Raw genomic sequence first — 21,103 nt, forward strand, 5'->3', positions numbered from 1 at the left:
AGGGCATTTTTCTCATCCCTCATCTTGATCTAAACTAAGCCTCAAAATTGTAAACTGTAGTCTCTTAACTCCCCTGGATTTTAGTGGAGATAATCTGGAAATATGCCCATACTCTTCAGAAGATATTTCAAATAATTAGGTTAACAAAAGGCATATTTTTTTCTTTTTTTTTCTTTTTTTTTTTTTTTTGCCTGAAGGGTTGTTCACCCTCTTCACAGTCTTGTTCAGCCTCCCATTAATTTATTAAAATAAAAAAAAAAAAGTCAATCTAATGCATCTGACAAGGAGAAAAAAATTCAATGAGGAAAGAAGGAGACAAAACTAGGCAGGATTTTCCTGCAACCTTCTTTATCCTCCTCCACAACACACTCTCTACTTGTTTTAGGGACTGTTGATCTTTTACTATGAGATTCTTGGCTTTCCTTTCACTGAAAAATCTCTAGATTTTGAATATAATCCAGTCCAAGATGCAAAAAAGAAAAATCTATGTATGAAGAAACTATATTTTTGCCAGCTATAGATTATATTAACCCTGCTAGTTCCTTATCCCATTTTCAGTTTGACACAGTGTGAGTACAGTACTTCCCATTCAAACCCTGACTAAAAGTGAAGAAATATTCCATGTTGCAGGTGAGCTTCAATTTAGTCTGGAGAAAATTCTCAAGACCTTTGGAAAAGGTCATTCAAACCTACATTCTCATCTGCCTATAGCAAACTTGGTTTAAAGACAAATAATTTCTGGTTCTGTCTAACACAAAGTACAGTAACCATGAGTCACTTCAATAATTAGCTGTCATGCCTGAACTAGCTGAAAACTATTAAGGATACCAAATGCCTGAAAATCAACTACTGATAACAGTAATCAGGCTGTTTTACTGAAAGATTTGAGACGGTCTCATTTTCTGGATGTACCTACTGAAAATGGACAGCCAATTATTTCAGGTTGCTGGGGTTTTTATTCTGTTTTGTTTGTTTGTTTCTCCTCTTCCCAGTTTCAGCTTTACAGAAACTCATAACCGCTCTGTGCTACTAACTCATAGCAAGGGACCAGAAGAACTGTCTAGACTAGAGAATATAGTTGGTTACTTTATTAGCAAATGGAGCTCTGATCTCTGACATAGATTTTAGCTTGTTGCCAGATGATGGAGCTTCCATTGCATCTGTGAGCCACAGGTTCAAACTCTCTGGGTCTGCCATCAATGGTTATTTTCTGTCCAAAACAGCATGTCCAGCTTCATATTTTGTGTTCAGAGACAACATGCTACTCACTGTGTATATACTACACTCACAAATATATGCTAGCCTTCACAAGCTTTTCAGTATAAAGTGACTTTGTTTGCTGCACCCATTTTTTCTAAATACTTGTAAAACAGACTGCATGTGATAATACAGTTAGCAGAGAAGATAGAAGAAATAGTAACCAACACATGCTGAAGTACTCAAATTAAAAAGAGAAACAAGAGAAAGATTACATTACTTTCTTAATCATTACGGCCAACAGCATGTTCAGTGTTATCTACGTCCTTTCTAAAACTGCAAAACGTTAAATATTTGCATAGTGAGAAGGAAGAAATTTTACAGCAAACCCACACATTCTCTGTAGATATCTTGCTAAATTTTCTATTTTGAAAAGTTGTCAGTTTGTGAAAAGGAGAGAAGGAGAAGTTGAAACCTTTTTTTCTTTTTTCTCTGCTGGCAATTACAGTGAAAGGTAAAACCAAGTAACATGGTGTCAGAACCCTGTAGTTCTCATAGCTACTGATACTTACAACAGAGCATGAAAGTAACATCCTGAATTTACCCTTCAGATTTACTGCAGTCCAACAGGAGATCCTCAGTACATTTGCAGACGAGTCAGACAGCAGAGTTGTTCTGCTTGAGGGTAGACAGCTCTGCAGAGCAACCTGAGCAGGCTGGATCAATGGACCAAGGCCAGCTGAATGATGATCAAGAAGAGTAAGTGTGCCAGGTCCTTCACCTGCATCACAAGAACCCCACACAACACAACTTTCTGGGGAAAGAGCAGCTGGAAAGTTACCCAGTACAGAAGAACCTTGAGTGCTGATCTGAATATAAGCCAGCAATGAGCCCAGGTGGACAAAATAGCCAGCGGCATCAGAATGCAGACAGCAGGACTAAGAAAGTGATTTTCCCCCTGCACTTGGCTCTGATGAGTCTGCACCTAGAATACTGTCTTCAGTTTCAGACCCTCTCTACAAGAACAAAGGCACTGGAGTGTGTTCAAAGAATACACTTCAAGATGGTGATGGGCATAGAGATAAGTCCTTTGAAGGATGGCAAGGGAATCAGGGTTATTTAATCTAAAGAAAACATGAGGATCAGGGGAGCCCTTACTGCTATCTACAGTTACCTCAAAGAAGGGTGCAGTGAGGGGAGTTGGTTTCTTGTCCCAAGCAAAAAGCTTGTACAAAAAGAAACTGATCTCAACTTTGAGCAGAGGAGGTTTAGGTTGGATATTAGAAGAAACACATCCACTTAAAGGACTGTGAAGCACTGAGGCTGCTAAGGAAGTAGCTGACTTATCATCCCTGGAGGTACTTAAAAGATGCATAGCTGTGGTGCTTGGTTTGTTGGGACGCTGTTTGGTGGTAGACCCTACAGTGCTAGGTTAATGGGCGGACTTGATGACATTGGAGATGACAGTGATTCTGTGATACTATGATCAAACCATTCATGTATCCAATTATCTTCAACTGGACTTCCCTGAATAGGAATTGGACTTAACTGTGCAAACCAAAAATTTGAAGCATATCATACTCAGATTTACTGAGTTTGCGATCTTCAGTCTCAAACAAATAGCGAAAATAACTAGAAATATTTTCTAACAATCTGCTGTATTTCTCTAAGTTAGACACCCACCACCTTGTACTTCACAAGTAAATAATTTCAAAATTTACATATGGAGTTCTCAAATTTATGTCAGATAAAATTTTACCTCTTACTGCTGCAAACATCTGTAATTGTTATCTCTTACTATCTATCCTAGAGGAAAATATGATATTTTTACTTTAAATAAGCTTTTTTTTTGCTTTCAAAACCAACAGAACTGCAGCATTTTGCTAATAGTTTTTCACTATTTAACGCTTCTTAAGATTTCTTTTTTAAATAAGGGAAGATTTATATTTTGTAGAGCTTTTAACTCATGTTTTTACCTCACTGTAGATGAGCACCCTTATGAACTGGGTGAGGCTGTCAGCATTTTTTTCAATTCAGTCAACAAACCCAGAGTGGTTCTTTCACAAACAGTATCTCAACACATGCTCACAGTAGCTAAAAGCAGACTGAATATAGACAAAATTAGTATTCAGCAGTTAAGTATTCCACTTTCTGTGCACTTAAAAAAAAAATAAAAAGAGAGAGAGAAAGAAAGATCACATGACCTCACAGCAAGAAGAAAAGAATGATGGCTGATTTTTGACAAACATATTGCATTTCTCTCTTCCTGTGTTTCCCAAAAATAAAAATGACCTGCATTTTCAGTTATATTCACTCCCTGAGCACGTAAAATTCAGCAGTCTCAAACTAACTCCAAGAAAATGAGATGTATGACCTTCCTAGTTAAAACAACTCAGGATATTTGGCTGACTGCTAAGCCTGCTGAAAGTACCCTGCTCATTCTTCAATGAATTGCAATCTCACAGTGCCCCAGTCCGTCTCAGGGGTTGGGGGGAAGGGCAATAATACATGCTTTGTCTGGTTAGCTCTTCAAACTAGGGACCCACTTACATGCGCACCATTCTACCCCACATAATGAACACCTATTTCAGTTTAGCCTCATACTGGTTACTATAAAGCAAAAACAAACAAACCTAAAAATACCCTGCAAAATTAAGATAGTACATCCCCACAGCTCCTACTAAAAGAGAAAAGCTCACTGACCACAAGAACATTTTTGCAATCAAGCATCCAAAAAAAGTTTACAGTCACAGAGGTACTGCTTCAAAGCACACAATCAAATGTATAACCTCTCAAAAGTTCTTCAGAAGTTCTCACTGTAACTTGCAGAATTTGAACTGCCTCTGCTTCTCGTGATCCAACAACCAACAGCAGATATTGAGAAGCTGTGCACAAGATCTTTTACATACATAGGAAAGTGAAATTTCTTAAATATTTTATTCATTCCTTGCTTTAGGCATCTGAAATCTCTCCTCTTCCACTTCATTAGTATATATAGTTCATGATTTCACTGATATGCCCCTTCCTTTACCCCAGTTATTTCTCCTCATCTTTCTGGCTTCAAGAAATATTTTCTTTTTCCCCCATTTTCATCTTCGTCCTATAACAGAAGATCAACACAAAATACCTTCCTGCTGAGAGGGTCAGATGAAAGGAATTGCTCTCAAACACAATGTGAGATATGTGCTCTCCTATCCTGGGAAACAGACATTTGTTTCAGTGATATCACAGAATCATAGAATGTCCTGGGTTGAAATGAATCTCAAAGATCATCTAGTTTCAACCTCCCTGCTGTAGGCAGGGTCGCCAACCACTACAGCAAGCTGTCCAGATCTGCATCCAGCCTTGCCTTGAATGCCTCCAGGGATGGGGTATCCACAAAATCTCTGGGCGTCTCCACCCTCTGAGTGAAAAACTTGCCCCTAACATCTAACCTAAATCTCCCATCTTTTACCATTCTCCCTTGTCCTATCACTATCAACCCATGTAAACTGTCACTCCCCCTCCTGTTTATACGCTTCCTTCAGGTACTGGAAAGCCACAGTGAGGTTTCCCTGGAGTCTTCTCCAAACTGAACAAGCCCAGTTCCCTCAATCTTTCCTCACAGGAGAGGTGCTCCAGCCCTCTGATCATTTTAGCAGCCCTCCTCTGGACTCGTTCCAAGAGCTCTGCATCTTTCCTGTGCTGGGGGCCCCAGGCCTGGACAAAGTACTCCAGTTGGGGCCTCACAAGAGCTGAGTAGATGGGGACAATAACCTCCCACTTCCTGATGGATACCCCTTTTTTAATGAAGCCCTGGCCTTCCAGGCTTCAAGCACACACTGCTGGCTCGTGTCCACCAGATATCCTCGGCCTCAAGCCTTTTTTGATATCCCCCTGCAGTACTCCATTTCCAAGGCCAGCCCCCACTCCATTGTCAACTCTCCTTGCACACTTCCATCAGTCCATCTCTCCTTGGACTCTCCTGTCAATGGTCGGAGCTGCTGCCCACACCAGGAGGTCACTTCATGTACCACTAGGATCTCCAGGTGCAACAAGCACACCGGGGTGAGATCTATAAGCAACAATTTTACTGAGAACAACCCAAAAGCTCCCCCTTTCTGAAGTTCTTGTGCTGTATCCAACTGCTATAATATTTGCTATATGCTTTTCCTCTTTATTCATCTGCCCAACCCTTTTTGAAGTCCTCTCTCTTCTTCAATGTCCTTCCCAAGGTATTCCTACTCAATTCAATCCCCTTAGATCCCACCCCACCCCACAGCTTTAGTGCAGAGTTTGCAAGCACTGTTCTACAGGGGATGAAGGCAGATTTTCAACAGTAACAGGATCCCTCTCTCCCACTTCTTCTCCATTAATCCATGACAAATAAAGAAACAAATGTTGCTGCTTTTCGATCCTGCTACACACACCTCTACACCATGTATCATAAATCACCATAAATCATGTTAAAAAGACTATGTTCAGGAACAAAAATATTTTCTGCTCATATAGACAGTCTTAAGAATTTGAAAGAACTGATCATGCTAAAAAAATACTGAGGATGAGACCACTTATTCTGGTTCATTTGGTTTCTTGTGGATTTTTTTTTCCAATTTTCTTTCACTGTGAAGGACAGCTAGATTTCAACATCTTTTTTAAATTTCTTTTGTAAAAAAAAGAAAAAATACAGAAAAATAATCAAATGCTTGAATCTTGTGTGTTTGCAAATCACAGAGAAGAAGCTGACCAAAAAAACAGACTTTGACAGAAAATATAAAAGGTCATTGTATATATCATAAAGACTAAAGCACGAGCTCCCAGACAGATTCTGCTTTCTTGTTAACCCAGCAAGTCTCAAGTTAAATACTGTAATCACGCCAGTCATTAGTTGCTGCTCAGCCTCCTGTCTCCAGCCCGGAAATTAGTCTGCTAGGAGCCCAGATAGCTGAACAAGCAGTCACGTTTTATCATATAACCGAGTCTGGGAGGCCAATAAGGAGAGCCACATATGTTCACATATGTTCTGTATTAGGAAGAAAATATCTATTTTAAATGAACTTAATTAACAGAACAATAAAAAGTATGCATTTAAAACATGGTACTGTAAAAAAAAATCCCTTTAAGTCCGATAAGATTATGTGAACTTCCCTTGCAAATCACAAAAAATCACAAACTATATGACTGTAGCTAAGGAGTTATGAACTGATGAACTGTTGCTAAACTCAGTTTAAAATTAAAGCATAGAGGCTTTTTTTTTTTTTAAACTGTAAAGTATCATGGACCTTTACAAACAGATAAAGAAATCACTCTATATTTTGTTGTAAATTATTAACTAATTAGGATAGAAGTATAACCTATAAATTACTGTTTGAGAAAAAGAATGTTTGACGTATCCTTCAATTGTTTTTTTCATGTAATTCAGCTCTTGTAAAAAAAAAATTACAAGTATTACATAACAGACTGTTAATAGTCACTACCAGTACACGTTACAGAAATCATCTTTCTTTTACTGAACAAAGGTACATTAAGTTACCAGCTTTTTCTTTGGAGAATTTTGTCTTGTCATTTGTATTTGGAAATGCAGCAAAATTATTTACAAGTCAGTAAAGCATGCTATGTTAAAAATCCTAAAATCCAGTGTCTTCACAGATGCTCTATACCATTTAAGTCAAAAATTTGCAAGCTAATGGAAGAGATGAAAAGGATAGATTATATATTTATTTTAATAAATGTTCAACAGCAATTCAAGTGGGCAGTCACCCTCATAATAAAGGCAATACCAGAATCAATTACAGAGTAATGCATGCAACAGCAGCTGTAAGAAAAATAATGTGCAACCTTCTTCAACCCATCAACCATGTGCCTGGAGTTAAATACAATGCATTGAGCCATTTCCACAGTTACAACCTTAGGTATCTATGAAAAAGCTCAGAAATTGTTTGTTTATTTTAGTGAAATTAACCCCTCTCTATAGGCACATCATGCTCTGCTTATCCTGAGAAGCATAGTAGTATACATGTCACCTAGTGGACAACTACTTTTCTCAGTTACAAATGTCTAGTATCTCTAAAACATTCATGAAAAGTTTGCTACCGCATGTTATAACATAGATTATCAAGTTATATCAGAGTATTTTTTCCTATGAAAAAGCATGAATTAGAACTACGTAATGGATGCTATCTAAGAATAACAAAGACAGAACTTAATAGAACGCATATATCCTTCTTTATTCATTTGATACTACTTACCATCCTGATATTACAAATAAACTGAAGAAGTCTATGCAACATCAAGAAAGGAGAAATTTAATTTAATCCTTTCCACTTTATAAAAGCATATTACATGATATTATATATAGTATAAATGTGCTACATATTTTTGACACTAGCAAAAGTAAATTTTGCCTTCTTCCTCTAATTTCAAGCCAGAAGCTTCAGGCTTCTAAATACAACATACCTTCCAACTAAATACAAAAAACAAACAAACAAACAAAAAAAAGCCTATAACTTAAAATCCTAAAACAATAACATTCTGCATATGACATTTTACTTGTAGATGGAGTATAAGACTCTGAGAGACAGCTAATAGAGATGCCAAAATACAGGTGTTTACTTCCTTTGTGTATCAAATTCCACAGTTTTATATTTTTACAATGAATTGTAAGAAAGCAGACTGTAAAGCTTTTGTCACTGCAAAAATTAAGTTACAACATCTGTTACCACTAGAACCTTTTACTGAAGACAACCTATTTCACACATAACCATTCCTAAAAAAAGTCTCTAGGCCATTCCCAGTTGGATTTTGTCATGTCTATCAACAGGATTCCACAGTGCTGAAACTAGTCAGATTCTAAGCTAAAAGCAAATCTTAACCATGGATGACTGCTTCTCACAAAAAAGAAGTCTACCAAGTTGTCTTGCAAGAAATTAAATATTTCTAAAAATAATAAAAAATCATTTTAATTATTATGATTCTATCACATTATTGTCCAGATATAACTATTACATATCTATTGAAGGTATCCAAATAAAAGCCACTTATGCAGTAAGAGTCAAACTATAAAGCAAACTCATATTGTCCAACCACTATAGGTTGCTTTGAAAATCCATCCTAAATTGACAGACATGCAGTGTTTCTTTTTGCTAGAAGAAACTGTTCATTCTACAAAGACAGATTGCTGAAAACAGTTACAAACACTAACAGAGTTCATAATAGAATGATGTTTCTAACTTTCCATACTACCATAAATATAGAAGAATTGGGTCCTTGAGCTTCATTCACAAAAGTCAACTGTAAGGAATGGGCTAGACATAACAGCAAAAACTAAACCAACAGCAATAAGTGTACATCTGGTTTTAAGAACAAAAACAGTAAATAATTAAAGACAAAGAAACAAATCTGTACTGCAAATTTCTCTGTTGCTTGTGACATCTAGTGGGTACATAAAACAAACTTGGAATAGCAAATACAAATTCATGCTTGTTCCATTTAATTCAGATACTTCTGTCTTCCAGCACATTATTTTCCCAGTCAAATGTCAGAAACAATGTAAGCTGTTTTCATAATTAACATGCAGCTTTGAACACCTTGCAGCTGAATTTGCAACACAGAATTCTATAGCAGAAGCCATTTCTGAACATAGAAAGGCAAAAAGATATTCATAAGCAAACAGCATGTGTATTAAGGGTAACTGACATCAACTGCTTTCAAACCTGAGGTCACTAGTATGAAGACATGAAGCCTGACCTAGCAGAAGCCTTCCATCATGAGAATATTAGCGAGAAATAGGCTAAATATCTGAACAATAGGTAAGGTGAGCAGAAAATTGGTCTGCTGGCTTAAAGAGTTGTGCAAAGTGCAGCTGGAGGTCAGAAAACTACTGCAGACCTCAGGGAGCAGTGCTAGGACAAGTAACAACTCAATTTGCTCATTAACAACTTGGATGACAGCACAAGAGTGCACTTTCAGCAAATGTGGAGAAGACATCAAAACAGAGGCACCTGCTGATATGCTGGAGGTCAGAGAAGCTACCCAAAGTGACCAGACATCTTAAAATAAATGGGCTAGGAGTTATCTCAAGATGTTCAACAAAAGCAGATTAAGTCTCATAACTGGGATGGACAAACCCAATGGAACAAAGCAGGCTATAGGCCAACAGCCAGCCAGCTCTGAGAAAACAATTATGGGTGTTTTCAAGTAGACAAAAACCTTAATATGCATTGGCTGTCCATCCCTGCAGCAAAGAAGGCCAGTTCTGTGAGGAGAGAAGCATCTATTCCTGCAAAGTGGCCCTCTGTTGCTATCTGGCACTTACTAGACTGCACCAGAGTAAGGCAAAGTTTTTCACTCTCTAATAGAAGATAAGGGCATGAGGAAGAAAGTTCAGAGAAGGGGCACTATGCTGATCAGGGAGCTGAACATCTGTTCAGTGTGAGGAGGCCAATGGACTGAAGTTTGTACAGCCTTAAAAAGAAGGGGTTTCAAGGGGAGTATAGTGTAGAGACAGATTCTTCTTGGAGTCTCACAGCACTCAGACAAGAAGCAACAAACACAAATTGGAACATGCAAAACTCTGAATAGATATTATTGTAGACGTTTTTATTACAAGTATGGTCCAATAGTGGAACAGGTTGTTCAGAGAATGTGAAATTTCCAACTCTGGAGGTCTTTACACTACAGCGTTACAGAAAGGACCACACTTGAGGAAGCTGATCACATTATACCTGCAAACTGAAGGGCAGGACAAGATGCCCTGGTTGAGGTATCATGAAAATTAAATTATTCTACGATTCTATGAAGTCTGAACTTTCCCTGAGTGGATGTCTTACGTACTGCTGATGTGAAGTAAGAATGTTGCAAGAAGAACTCTAGACTATTTTTTACTGTCGTAAATGACCCCATCCTGCTTTTTAATATTAACAATCTGTTGAACGTTTGAGTAAAACAACAATATTTAGAATCATTTGGGATTTCACAACACTGTTGCTCAGTTCTTCAGTGTCCTTTTTGATGATAGCGTATTTACAAACACCAACTTGATGAACACCAAACAATCAGGCACTGGAATGGCCTGCCTAGGGAGGTGGTTGAGGCACCATCCCTAGCGCTGTTCAAGAAGCGTTTTGATGAGGTGCTAAGGGATTTGATTTAGTAGTTTAGTGGGTAGGGATGGTGATAGGAGGATGGATGGACTAGATATGATCTTGTAGGTCCTTTCCAACCTAATGTACCTATGAACCTAAAGGAAGATAAGGAATTACACTTCTGCTAATTTCTTCAACATCAACTTTGATTATTGTTGACAACTTCATTTTAAAGAATGTATGATTCTGATTATCACTTGAAAAAGCAGCTCCCATTTATATTCACTCTTTAAAAATCCAGTCCAGAGGACAGTAAAGTAGGTTACACTTGTTAGTTTGAAACACACAAAATATGTCCTACAGTTACAACTAACACTGAGCAGTTCAACATTGCTATTTCTCCAAAGCCACCTTGATTCCAAAATAAAAACAATGTTCCCATTTACTGAAAAGCAAAAAGTTTAGATTTCGGAAAGTGAAAACAGATTTAGAATAAATGGCTATATTCAGACTTAGTGCCTTAATTACTTCTGTGCTAATCGCATGGTGTAGTACTAAAAACATTTTGTTCAGCATCATTACAACTGACTTTTGTCAGCATCTCTATGACCATTATAAAAGAAGGCTAATGAATTTCTCTATAAAATCTTAAAATAAAACCCTATATTGATTCCCCAATTAATGAAAGCACTTTAACTAAAGCTGTGTTTCAGTTCTTTTCACAAATGAGAAAAGTTTTTTACTTGTCTTATTTTTCCCTGTAAAATAGAATTAACCAGAGCAAGTTACTTTTCAAGTTCCCTCTATAAAAGAATTGTAATACTGAAAATAATCCTCAACTAGTTACATGTGTGATTCTAATACACAGCAACTTGAGCTGCAATTTGCTCTAACATTGTATCACACAGCTGAGAGAAGAAGATAGCACATCTTCTAGCTATCACACAAAATAGAATAAGCAAATTCCTCCCAGCTCTGCAAGCTTTGTACTTGCCACCTTGAACTGTGGTTACCCAACCACAAAGACAAGTTTTCTAAAAGTACAAATAACAAATGATTTGTTGTAAGCTTACTGGTTCATCTGGCAAATACACTACACGAAGCTTGCACATGCACATTGTTGCACATAACTGCTCATAATTGCCTTATTTATTCATTTACCTCTTTCACACTGAGGGCCAGTAAATCCGTAGACACATGCACAGCGATTAGGTCCAATACACCGTCCTCCATTCTGGCAGCCTTTTTCACAGACAGCTTTAATCAACAAAAAGAAGAAGAAGAAAAAAGTTACACTAACAGCATTTTAGATTCTCAGTTGTGCTGTTCAAAAATCATTTTTTCCCCTCAACTACTCTAAGTGTCTCTGGACCCAAAGATCAAACACTAACAATAATGATTGTTCAGGTCAAATTCCATTAGTACTTACACCTGCTCCACCTTAATTGCAAGCAGCTGTTTAATTAATCTTATTCAGCACAGCTTTTTGGCAGACACCTAACTTCAGTACATTTTTTAAACAGTTGTGCAGTGCTAGTCTCTAATTGTAAGAACTAACATCCATCACCAAAGTTAGCAGGTATAAACTCAGCTGATCTGTGCACACATTAAGTTGTGACACTGACTTCCAACAGCAGCACACCTCTCAGAAAGGACCTGGAGATTCAGGGAGACAGATAACACAGCACTCAGGATTCATACTGCTGGCAGAAGAAGATATGCTTCAAGCAAGGGAAAGGAATTACCAGTTAAGTTAATTACTAATTTAAGTACCATCAGAAAGCATGTTTCCTAAAGGATCCCTAAACGAAATAAAACTTCTCTTTTTCTTGGTAAAAAGGCACAGTATAGAAAGGAGGAAGAGGTACTTCTGCAGTTAAGGAATTTTTGCACACTCACTCACACTATTTAACAAGGAGAATCAAGAACAAAGCCTACTGCCAAAGCAAACAAGTCTTCCCAGTTTGAAAGAAAGTCAATTCACCAACCAGTTCAAATAATACCAATTAAGTTCTTCATCAACTCTGCCACTATCTGGGTCACTGCTTCTAGAACATATAGCCTTGTTCAAAGTTAGCATACAATCCAAGTCAATAAATTTGACCTAAAAAACAGTCCCACTGTCTTAAAGTCATCCAAATGGCAGCAAAGAGGTCCCAACCTAGAAGTTTCTAGCCCAGGGTTTATAATGTACTTGAGTATTCAGCACAAAAGGACCTCAGGAATGTAGAGACAGTAAATCTTTCAAATCAGAATTGTGTTCTATATTACAGTGGGAAACATAAAAAGATGTTCCCTGAGACCAGTCTCAACAGCATGTTCAGGTTTTATGGATTGTTTCAGAGACATCTTTTTTTATATATTTAATCTAAACGTGCCCTGTCTGAGAGTGTTCACAGTTTGACTCAAGACTTCAAGGATGGGGCCACGAACCCTTAGAATAAATTTGTAAGTGAACAAAAGTTATATTGTATTATTACAACCATTACTTTAAGCTTTTTTGAGAGCTTACACAAGCAGAATTAAAAAAAAAAAAGTCTGCTCTAAAGAGTAAGACAAAACAGTAAGACAAAAGGATGTTCTTCCACACTACCCAATCTGACCATTTTTTTGCATAGTGGCCTTTATTTTTTTCTGTTTCCTTCAGACCTCCAGGAGCTATTTTCTCAGCTAATGACTCAACATCTAGCCTCAGAACACCATACTTCTTTGAATCCTTTCTAAAAGTCTGCAGTCTCGAGTAATTCTTTTTTGCTGAATCCGTATACCCTGTCAATTCTGTCCTATGAGATAGGCAGAACTGTGCAAATAATTCAATATCTACCTTGTCTGACAACTAAAAAGACATCCAAGAGCTTGAACCATACTGAATCTTTTTCCTTAGTCAAAGAGAAAACAGAAAAACTTGCTCTAATACACCAGTTAAGCACTTCTTCTGAGAAACTTCTTCAAAGAGAATGAAAAACTATTGACCATATGGTTTGGAAATTAACCAAAAAAAAAAAAAAAAAAAAGTAAGTGGGATGTATACTGTCACCACTCCCAGAGGATTTTTCCAGCCAAAACTATCTGGTGAATTCAATCCTTAGCTTGAATTTCAGAGACTACAAATGCACTTCATATGCAAACTGACTTCCAACTGTCCCCCACAACAGGATCACACTGCTCACTGACATTTTGCTCTGCCCCTGCTAAGAGGCAGTTTTCTATCTCTATACCTTCTCTGGAGTGAGATGGCTGGCCTGCAGGACTGAACAGACACACCAGGATGGCTACTCACGCTGTCCACAGGAGACCCCAACGAAGCCCTTCTGGCACTGGCACCGGTTGTCAGCGCAGGTACCACCATTCATGCACCTGATGCTGCACTGCTGCGCTGCAGGGGCCAGGACAGACACATGGGCATGAGCATTAGAGCAAAACATCACAGCAGCAAGCAAGTATGGCTAAAAACAGATGTCAGCGTCATATGTAAGGGCACGTTCATGAATCCTGTAACAAAAGCTGTCACTTGAAGCTATTGGAAAGCCTTTATTTTAAAAGCATAGATGAAGATACAGGGAGGAGAGTTTCTCCACAACCATATTTAGCAACTCAGTACTTCTAATTAACTTGAAGGCTGCATGATTTTCTTTTCCTAGGAAAATGGACTTAAGGAAAACATTAATACCGCATACATTTGCATTTAAACATGTTTATCTGTTTAAACACATCTTTTTTTCTTTTCCAATTTTGTCACTCAGAATAATAATGAACATACAGAAAACCAATCCATATCAAGAAGCCTAGAGATACTGAAGTCTAAGTTACACATACATATTTAGAAATAAAAAGTAATTTTTAAAGGCTTTATACAATAGTTATTTTTAAGTCGACATGCAACAAGAATTACTTAAAATGAAATCTCTAAGGAAAATAAATACAATATGTCCTTACTAGATTTTGGTCCACAAGTAGGTGATATTTGTCCACTTGCACAAGTGCACATGTTAGGGCGAGAGCAAAATCCATCACCACAGCTATTTCTACAGATTGCTGAGGAAGAACACATTTTAAAGGTCAATGATTGACAGTAACATTAGTCTTAAGTTACAGGAAAAAGCTGAAAATGTTTTAACAGCTTCTCTTTAAAAAACAAACAACAAAAAATAAAACCAGAGCCCTCAACTCATTAGTTCAGCTAATATACACATAAAAAATAAATGTAAGTTAAGAAAAGCAAATGGAATTTTGGAATAACTGGTGTTTCTGACAAACCTGGAGACAAACAGAATTGAATCTGGCATATTCAAACAGTGGTCTGACCACTTCATACAAATAATCAACTCTTTCCCTAATTAGAAATGCCAGCCTACTACATAAATGAAGTTAAATTATTGGAATTCTATATTCTAGACCACGAAGTTCTATAGAAAACTTCAGGAAGAATCCAAGTTTTGAATGAATACTAACAATATGATCAATGAATTCTAATTTATGGTATGGCTTCTCTCTTAGAATCCCCATTTTAGAAACATTTTAGGATCTCTCTTTTCTAAGATTAGCCATCCCCACACAACTGGTTTTGTGGGAAACCAATGTTTGATCTTTCTGTATTGTGTGGAGTTTCCCTATATACTGTTTCTGTGCTCAAATATCCCCACATTCTCATTGTGAAACTAATTTTACATGAGTCTCTGGGAAGCCCAACCACAACACACTGTGTGCACACAGTGCACACCATTGTGCTGTCCTCACCATGCCCCTCATTGTCCCTTCTCTCCTCCCCCCACCAGTCAAGGGAGCTCTACTGCACAAAGAAACCACAGAGCCAAAAAAGAGCTAAAAGTCTAAATCGAAACTTTAAATGGGATCCCAGTGAACTCAACTAAATAATCTGCTGGATTAGCAAATGCACTACGGCAGAGCGCATAACTTCAAGGTCCTATCTAGCACGGGAGGATCTCAGGAGTACAAATTAGATACAGAGATGGGTAGATAGATGGGCAGATAGATGGGCAGATAAAAAGCCTTGTACCTTTATAACTATCTCTGGGGTTTTGAGTGAACTAAATAATCAGTAAGAACAGCTCAACTGAAGGAATACAAAAGGAGCAAATTCCTCATAATTTGCCAAAGATATACTGAGGTCCTAAAAAATCTCCATGTACATTAAAAAGATGATGCCTTTCCCAGAATGTTTGTGCTCCACTTCTGACTTAAGAGAACTTGCTTGAATGAGCTACCTCTCATAAGGAAGCAAACTTTTCTTGCCCCAGTTTAGAGTTCAAATATTCTTTATGCAGAATTTGCATCCTCTTTTACCCTTTCTCCACAAAATCAAAAGCTCTGTACTGACGCGGAACATGATCAAACCAGAGATTTTATAAGGCTGTGTCCTCATTAGCATACTTGAAAACTGCAAGCTACAGTCACCAGCTAATTATAATCAACTCATCTCCAGTATGACATTTGCTGCCCAGGGACACTGCCTAGCTCAGCAGCTCCAGCAAGAGGGACCATCACCTACACAAATATTAACCGTAAGTGTAGAAATTCACACTCTTCAACTTTTACCCAAAATAAAAATTGGAAAGCATTGCTGACTACTGACCTGGCAAATTCAAACATGTTGGAGTGTTGTAATTAATCTCCAGGAAGTTAAACAAGAGCTAAAAGGTGTCCTTTGTGCATACAAATTAATAGCAAGTCAGAAGTTATTCTGGATGTGAAGAGACCTGAGATGGAGGTCTGTAAGTCTGATTCCCAATGAGTCTTAAGAGTGACTGATCAAGATTTCTGAAAGCACCAAAAATCGCTGTCTCTCTCTGATTGCTGTGGAGCTGGATATCCAGCGGACTGAAAAATTTAATACAGGTCAATAGCATATTGGGCAGCCCGAATCCACTCCTAAATCTCAGTCTCATGTTTAAGTAAGTCAGTAACACAACTGAGACTTGGTGAGAGATGAGGACTGAATGTTGTGAGAAGCTCCTTTTATTCCACAGCTGTACTGACACCAAAAACGCTACAGTTAGTCTGAGATGAACATCAGCAATCCATGGTGCAGTAAGCTGAAACAGCAATGCCAATTGACTCGTAAAATGAAGATGTATGAACAGCCCCTGGTCTGCAGGCAGCAGCCACAGCCAACATTCAGTGCCATACCAAGGAGCTGGTTCACCTGCTTGGTCCTGGACCTCTGTAGCGCATTTGACAGAGTACTACAAGGCCCTCCATTACTTGTTCCTGAATCTGAATTCTGAAGCTGAGCATGCTTTTTAGGAAAAATGAAGACAACAGGCTGGAATGACTGGCAACAGCCTTAAATTAAGAAGGATGTGACCAATATCAGCTTTTATCTAACAGACAGAAACTTTGACTTAATTCTGTATTTCCTTTCTAGACAGGTGATGCTTCCTACAGAGAGTATCCAGTAGATTTCCCATTGTTTGGGTTTTTTTCAGGGTTTTTTTTTTTTGCCAAACCTTGTGAATGGTGCATCAGTCAGGGCTGTATCTACTACAGCCAGGCAGTAATCACGGTCTGCATGCCTTATACCTATAAAAATACAACTAGAAAAAAACAAAGAATGGGCACCCCAGATGTAAAAGTTTTCCCAAGAACTGCAGTTCCAAGCCCACCACAGCAGAAAACTTCAGATCTTGTTTGCTTTCTTTTAAGACCTTTTAGGTTTCTTTCTTTCCAGTATTACAGTAGATTATTTGATTTATGGAAGGTTGTTTTTTATTTATTTTTTCATTTTTCCTTCACTGTCTTGCTCTACACATAAGTGGAAACATGCCTTTGACAAATACACCAAAGAAAATATAGCAATTTGCCAGTCTTTCAAGTACAGGAAATGTGGACCTGTAAATCCTTTTTTTTTTTTTTTTTTTTAAGGAAAGAAAAAACAACTCAAGGCCAAAGACAAATCCAGCCAAATGAATTACAGCAGGAATTCTCTTCTCTCACACTGAACGGAGCAGTAACTCACAGAACAATTACTGCCCCTCGGGCAGTAGAAACTTGAAGTCAAAACACTTACGAACAATGCACTGATTTCCTCCAGGGAGCGTTTTCCATCCAGGGCAGCAGTAGGAATGGAATCTAGAGCCACACACATTTGGCCTGTCACACAGATAAATACGTATGAATGTGTGCATGTACAACAATGTATACTTAAGAGTATGTATATAAATACATTGAAGTATATATCTATGCACGCAGAATGCATTGTTTTAGGAGCACACGGTGAAGAAACTTAGGTTTGCCAGGGACACGAAACAAACAAAAAGTATAGCCAAGACTTAGAACTAAGCCCCTCGCAAAGGAGTAAGCCTTTCCCTACGGCATGGCGCTCCAAGCCGTTCTATCTCCCATTAGCAGCACCGGTTAGCGCGAGCGGCAGGACACACATGCACCCACTCTTGCTGGCACTCCCGAGGGGACGGATGCAGAGCAGAGCACGCACGCCTGGCTACACGAGCTGCCTGCATCACACGGGACAAGACGGATCGCGAAGACTCATAAACTAGGTGAGAGCAACAAGTCCCCGCGAGACCCTCGGGAAAGACGCTTTTCGTTCAGTTTCTCAGCGCTCAAACCAACGAAGCCCAGCGCAAGAAAAAGACAAGCTACCCCTCCCAGCGCCACGCAGCCCCGGACCGCGGGCGGTGGGGCCCCGTTCCCCTCCGCGGAGCGCGCCCGTACCCGCGGAGCGCCTCCTGCTGTCCCCGCCGGCGGACCCGGCCCGCGCTGCCGGCCCCCTCGTCCCGGTGCGCGGCGGCGGCGGCGTAAATGCCGCCCGCTCCTCCTGCAGGGCGGACCCGCGGCGGCGGCTTTTGTTGCCCGGCGGCTCCGTGCGCGCACAGCGCCAGGCAGCTGAGCCACAGGACGCAGGGCTGCAGGCACAGCCACCGCCGTCTGCCCATGCTGCGGCGGCGGCCCCGGAGGGAAGCGGCGGAGGAGCAGCGAGAAGGGCAGCGCTCCGCAGTTCCTCGCGGGGAGGCTTTTCAGTCGCTGCGGCTCCTTCTTTCCTCTTCGTCCTCCTCCGCAGGCTGCAGCGGGACGCGGTGGTGCCAGCAGCAGGGTCCACGTTGCATCCCCCCCCCACACACACACACACACCTCCTCTCTTTCCAAAGAGGGGGGTAAGGAAAAACAATTAAAAATAATAAAATAAAGAATAAAAGGAGTTGAGACAGAACTTCCACTCCCCTCCCTCTGAAAAGAGAAAAAAAAATCTATTTTAAAAGAAGGAAATCCAACGGAACCGGGCTGAACGTCCCTAGTAAAAATAGTAGTAAGGCAATAATTAACCAAGTCCAAAGAAAGAAGCGCGCAAGGATGGGCTGCGAGGAGCGCGCAGCTCGCTGCCAAGCACAAGGAGCGGTTTTACAGCTGGGGGAGGCGGGGTCGGGACGTTGCCTCCCGGCCCGTGAGGAGGCGACCGCGGGGGGAAGGGGCGAGCTCGGCCACGGGCGGGGGGCGGGACGGAGTGCAGCGCCTAGCCGGGCCCTGGGCTCAGGCAGGGGCCGCTTTCAGCCCGGTGCTTCCTGCACGAGCGGTGCCAGCAGGTTGGCCGGGCTGTTCAGAGCGCCCTGGAAAACGTGAAGTTTCCATCAGATGTTTCATGGAGTTCACAGCCCTCGAGATCTCCGTGTTCTCCTTTCATCGTTTGTACCTGTACAACCGTCATCAAACCAGTGCAGACAAGAAAGCACATGGCTGATCTTCTCATTTACTCTTGTAGGTCGTGCAGGTAGATGTGTGGGATAGCCAGGCACCAGCACGGCCCAACAAAAGCAGTACAATAGTCTCTTTGCTGGAAGTCACCGACTCTGGGCCCTTCTGATTGCCGTGGGACAGTGCTCTTATCGTCACTCCGAATTACAGCTATAGGGATGACCACCTCGGCACTCCGAGGCTACTGCAACCACCACAAAACCTCTTTTTTTTTTTTTTTCTTTCAAAGCAAAACAAACAAAGCAGCAGCTGCCCTCTGGTCTGAGTGAGTGTTATCAGGCACTTCTAATTCTGGAATGAGGGGCAGGAACTATGCTTTGTTATCAGCTTAGAGGTCACAAAGCCATCCTCTCATTCAAGTCACTGTCCTGCTTTGATAGCTGTTGCTCTAAGCGTGGCTCCTATCTGATCTACATTCCAATTGATCAGGAGTCCATTCTTCTTTTCATTTAAGTTTGGAAGAGTACCAAGAGTAAGCTTGCTGATGAGATTCTGAATCTTTAAAGTAATGCCTTGAGAAATTAACAAAATGAATAAGTTTATGAAAATAGTTGGAAATAAGAGACCAGGAACCTCAAGAATATAGCTGAGGTTTGGAATTTCCTCAAATTTGGAGTTGCTAAGCCTGTCATGAATGAGGTGCTCCAAACAAAGACATTGAGAGAGGATTCCAGAAAGTGAATATCTATCTCAAGAAAAATTGTGAATAGGCAGATAGCCTCCAAAGAATAAAAATGAAAGGGCTGATCCAAGATAAGCTTAGGGCCTTGGATATCAGGAAAGACAGATATCAATAAATAATTCCCAGTCGATAGAGCTAGATATTGAAAAGAATGGCAAAATAACATCTTCAAAAAGAAGTTAAATAATAGTAAGAGTGAAGTACGACAACAGAAAGAACCAGATATGCAGTGAAGATTCAGGAAAAAGAATAGTCATGGTTCAAATCCAAGAGATGGATACTTTGAATTAGTTTCTTAATATAAAACTGTAGCTGTTTAACACACACGCACACACACACACACAAAACAGCTTACCACAGCTGATATGCACATAAATGATAAGCCCCATCCCTGGAGGCATTCAGGGCAAGGCTGGATGTGGCTTTGAGCAGCGTGGTCCTGTGGTTGATGGTGACGATACCCACAGCAGGAGGGTTGTAAGGAGATGACCATTAAGGTTCTTTTCAACTCAAGCCATTCTACGAGTCTGTGATAAGGCTGAGTCCCCAGTGTACTAAAGTTAGAGAGAGCTAGGCAGCATCTTTCTAGAATTTTGAAGGAAACTAGTACACAAAACTATGCAGCATTCAAAAGTAAGGAATAGTAGTTCTGTTAGGATTATGTTATACAAGATCCATATAAATATGTGTACAAGTGAAATACTTATCAAGAAAGAGGGTTTTTTATTAGAAAGAGAAGCTTTACTACTTTTTATAGGTAAAGCACTAGAAAAATATCAGAAGAATTTGAAGAGCTGCACAAGAAAAAAGCATGGACAAGGGAAAAGAATCACTCTAAATATTTGGGTTCTTTAGCTAGTGACAATTCTGGAATACAGGAAGAATGAAAAGAAGGGAAACACAAGAAAGACAGGATGAAAGGGAAAAAGGGAAGAAGGAAGAAGGAAAGATGGGAAGGAAAGGAGGAAGGGAAGCAGGGAGGGAGGAAAAAAGAGAAGGGATGGAGAAGGAAGGAGAAGGAAGGAGAAGGGAAAGGAGAAGGAAGTATAAGGGAAGGAAGGAGAAGGAAGGGGAAGGAAGGCAGTGATAGGCTTTGTCTGTCAACTGTTAATAAGCACGTGAATTTGATGAGATTTCCTCCGATCTTATTCTGTAGCTATTATAAATGGAAGATGCCTTGATGCGTAGATATCAAGTGACCTCAGTGGAAGGATGAATTGCTCTAGCTGCAGTTTCATTTCTAGTCTGACCAATTCTAATAAAAATAGTTCATAGTGTTACATGAACCCTTATTGCACTCTACCACTTCCTGAAGGGGGGTTGTGGTGAGGAGGGGGTGAGCCTCTTCTCCCTGATAAATAATGACAGGACGAGAGGGAATGGCCACAAGTTACGCTGGGGAAGATTTAGATTAGACCTGAGGAAGCATTTCTTT

At 39.8% G+C, this 21,103-nt stretch overlaps 1 protein-coding gene across 4 annotated transcripts in view; it reads right to left on the reverse strand.

Moving 5' to 3' along the window:
- The window catches only part of FBN2 (fibrillin 2), a 166,125-nt gene extending 147,953 nt beyond the window's left edge, over positions 1-18,172 (reverse strand). For all 4 annotated transcript variants that reach the window (XM_065745582.1, XM_065745581.1, XM_065745584.1 and 1 more), the window contains exons 1-5: positions 17,952-18,172; positions 17,287-17,369; positions 14,196-14,294; positions 13,540-13,635; positions 11,421-11,516 (exon numbers count right to left, since the gene is read on the reverse strand). In XM_065745582.1, coding sequence (XP_065601654.1) covers positions 11,421-11,516; positions 13,540-13,635; positions 14,196-14,294; positions 17,287-17,369; positions 17,952-18,172 — 595 coding nt within the window. The remainder of the gene's footprint in view (positions 1-11,420; positions 11,517-13,539; positions 13,636-14,195; positions 14,295-17,286; positions 17,370-17,951) is intronic.
- Positions 18,173-21,103: the final 2,931 nt, after the last annotated feature.

The sequence above is a fragment of the Cyrtonyx montezumae genome, unplaced genomic scaffold (assembly GCF_038088225.1).
Source record: "Cyrtonyx montezumae isolate F1298 unplaced genomic scaffold, pur_monq_1.0 scaffold_36, whole genome shotgun sequence".
NCBI lineage: Eukaryota > Metazoa > Chordata > Aves > Galliformes > Odontophoridae > Cyrtonyx > Cyrtonyx montezumae.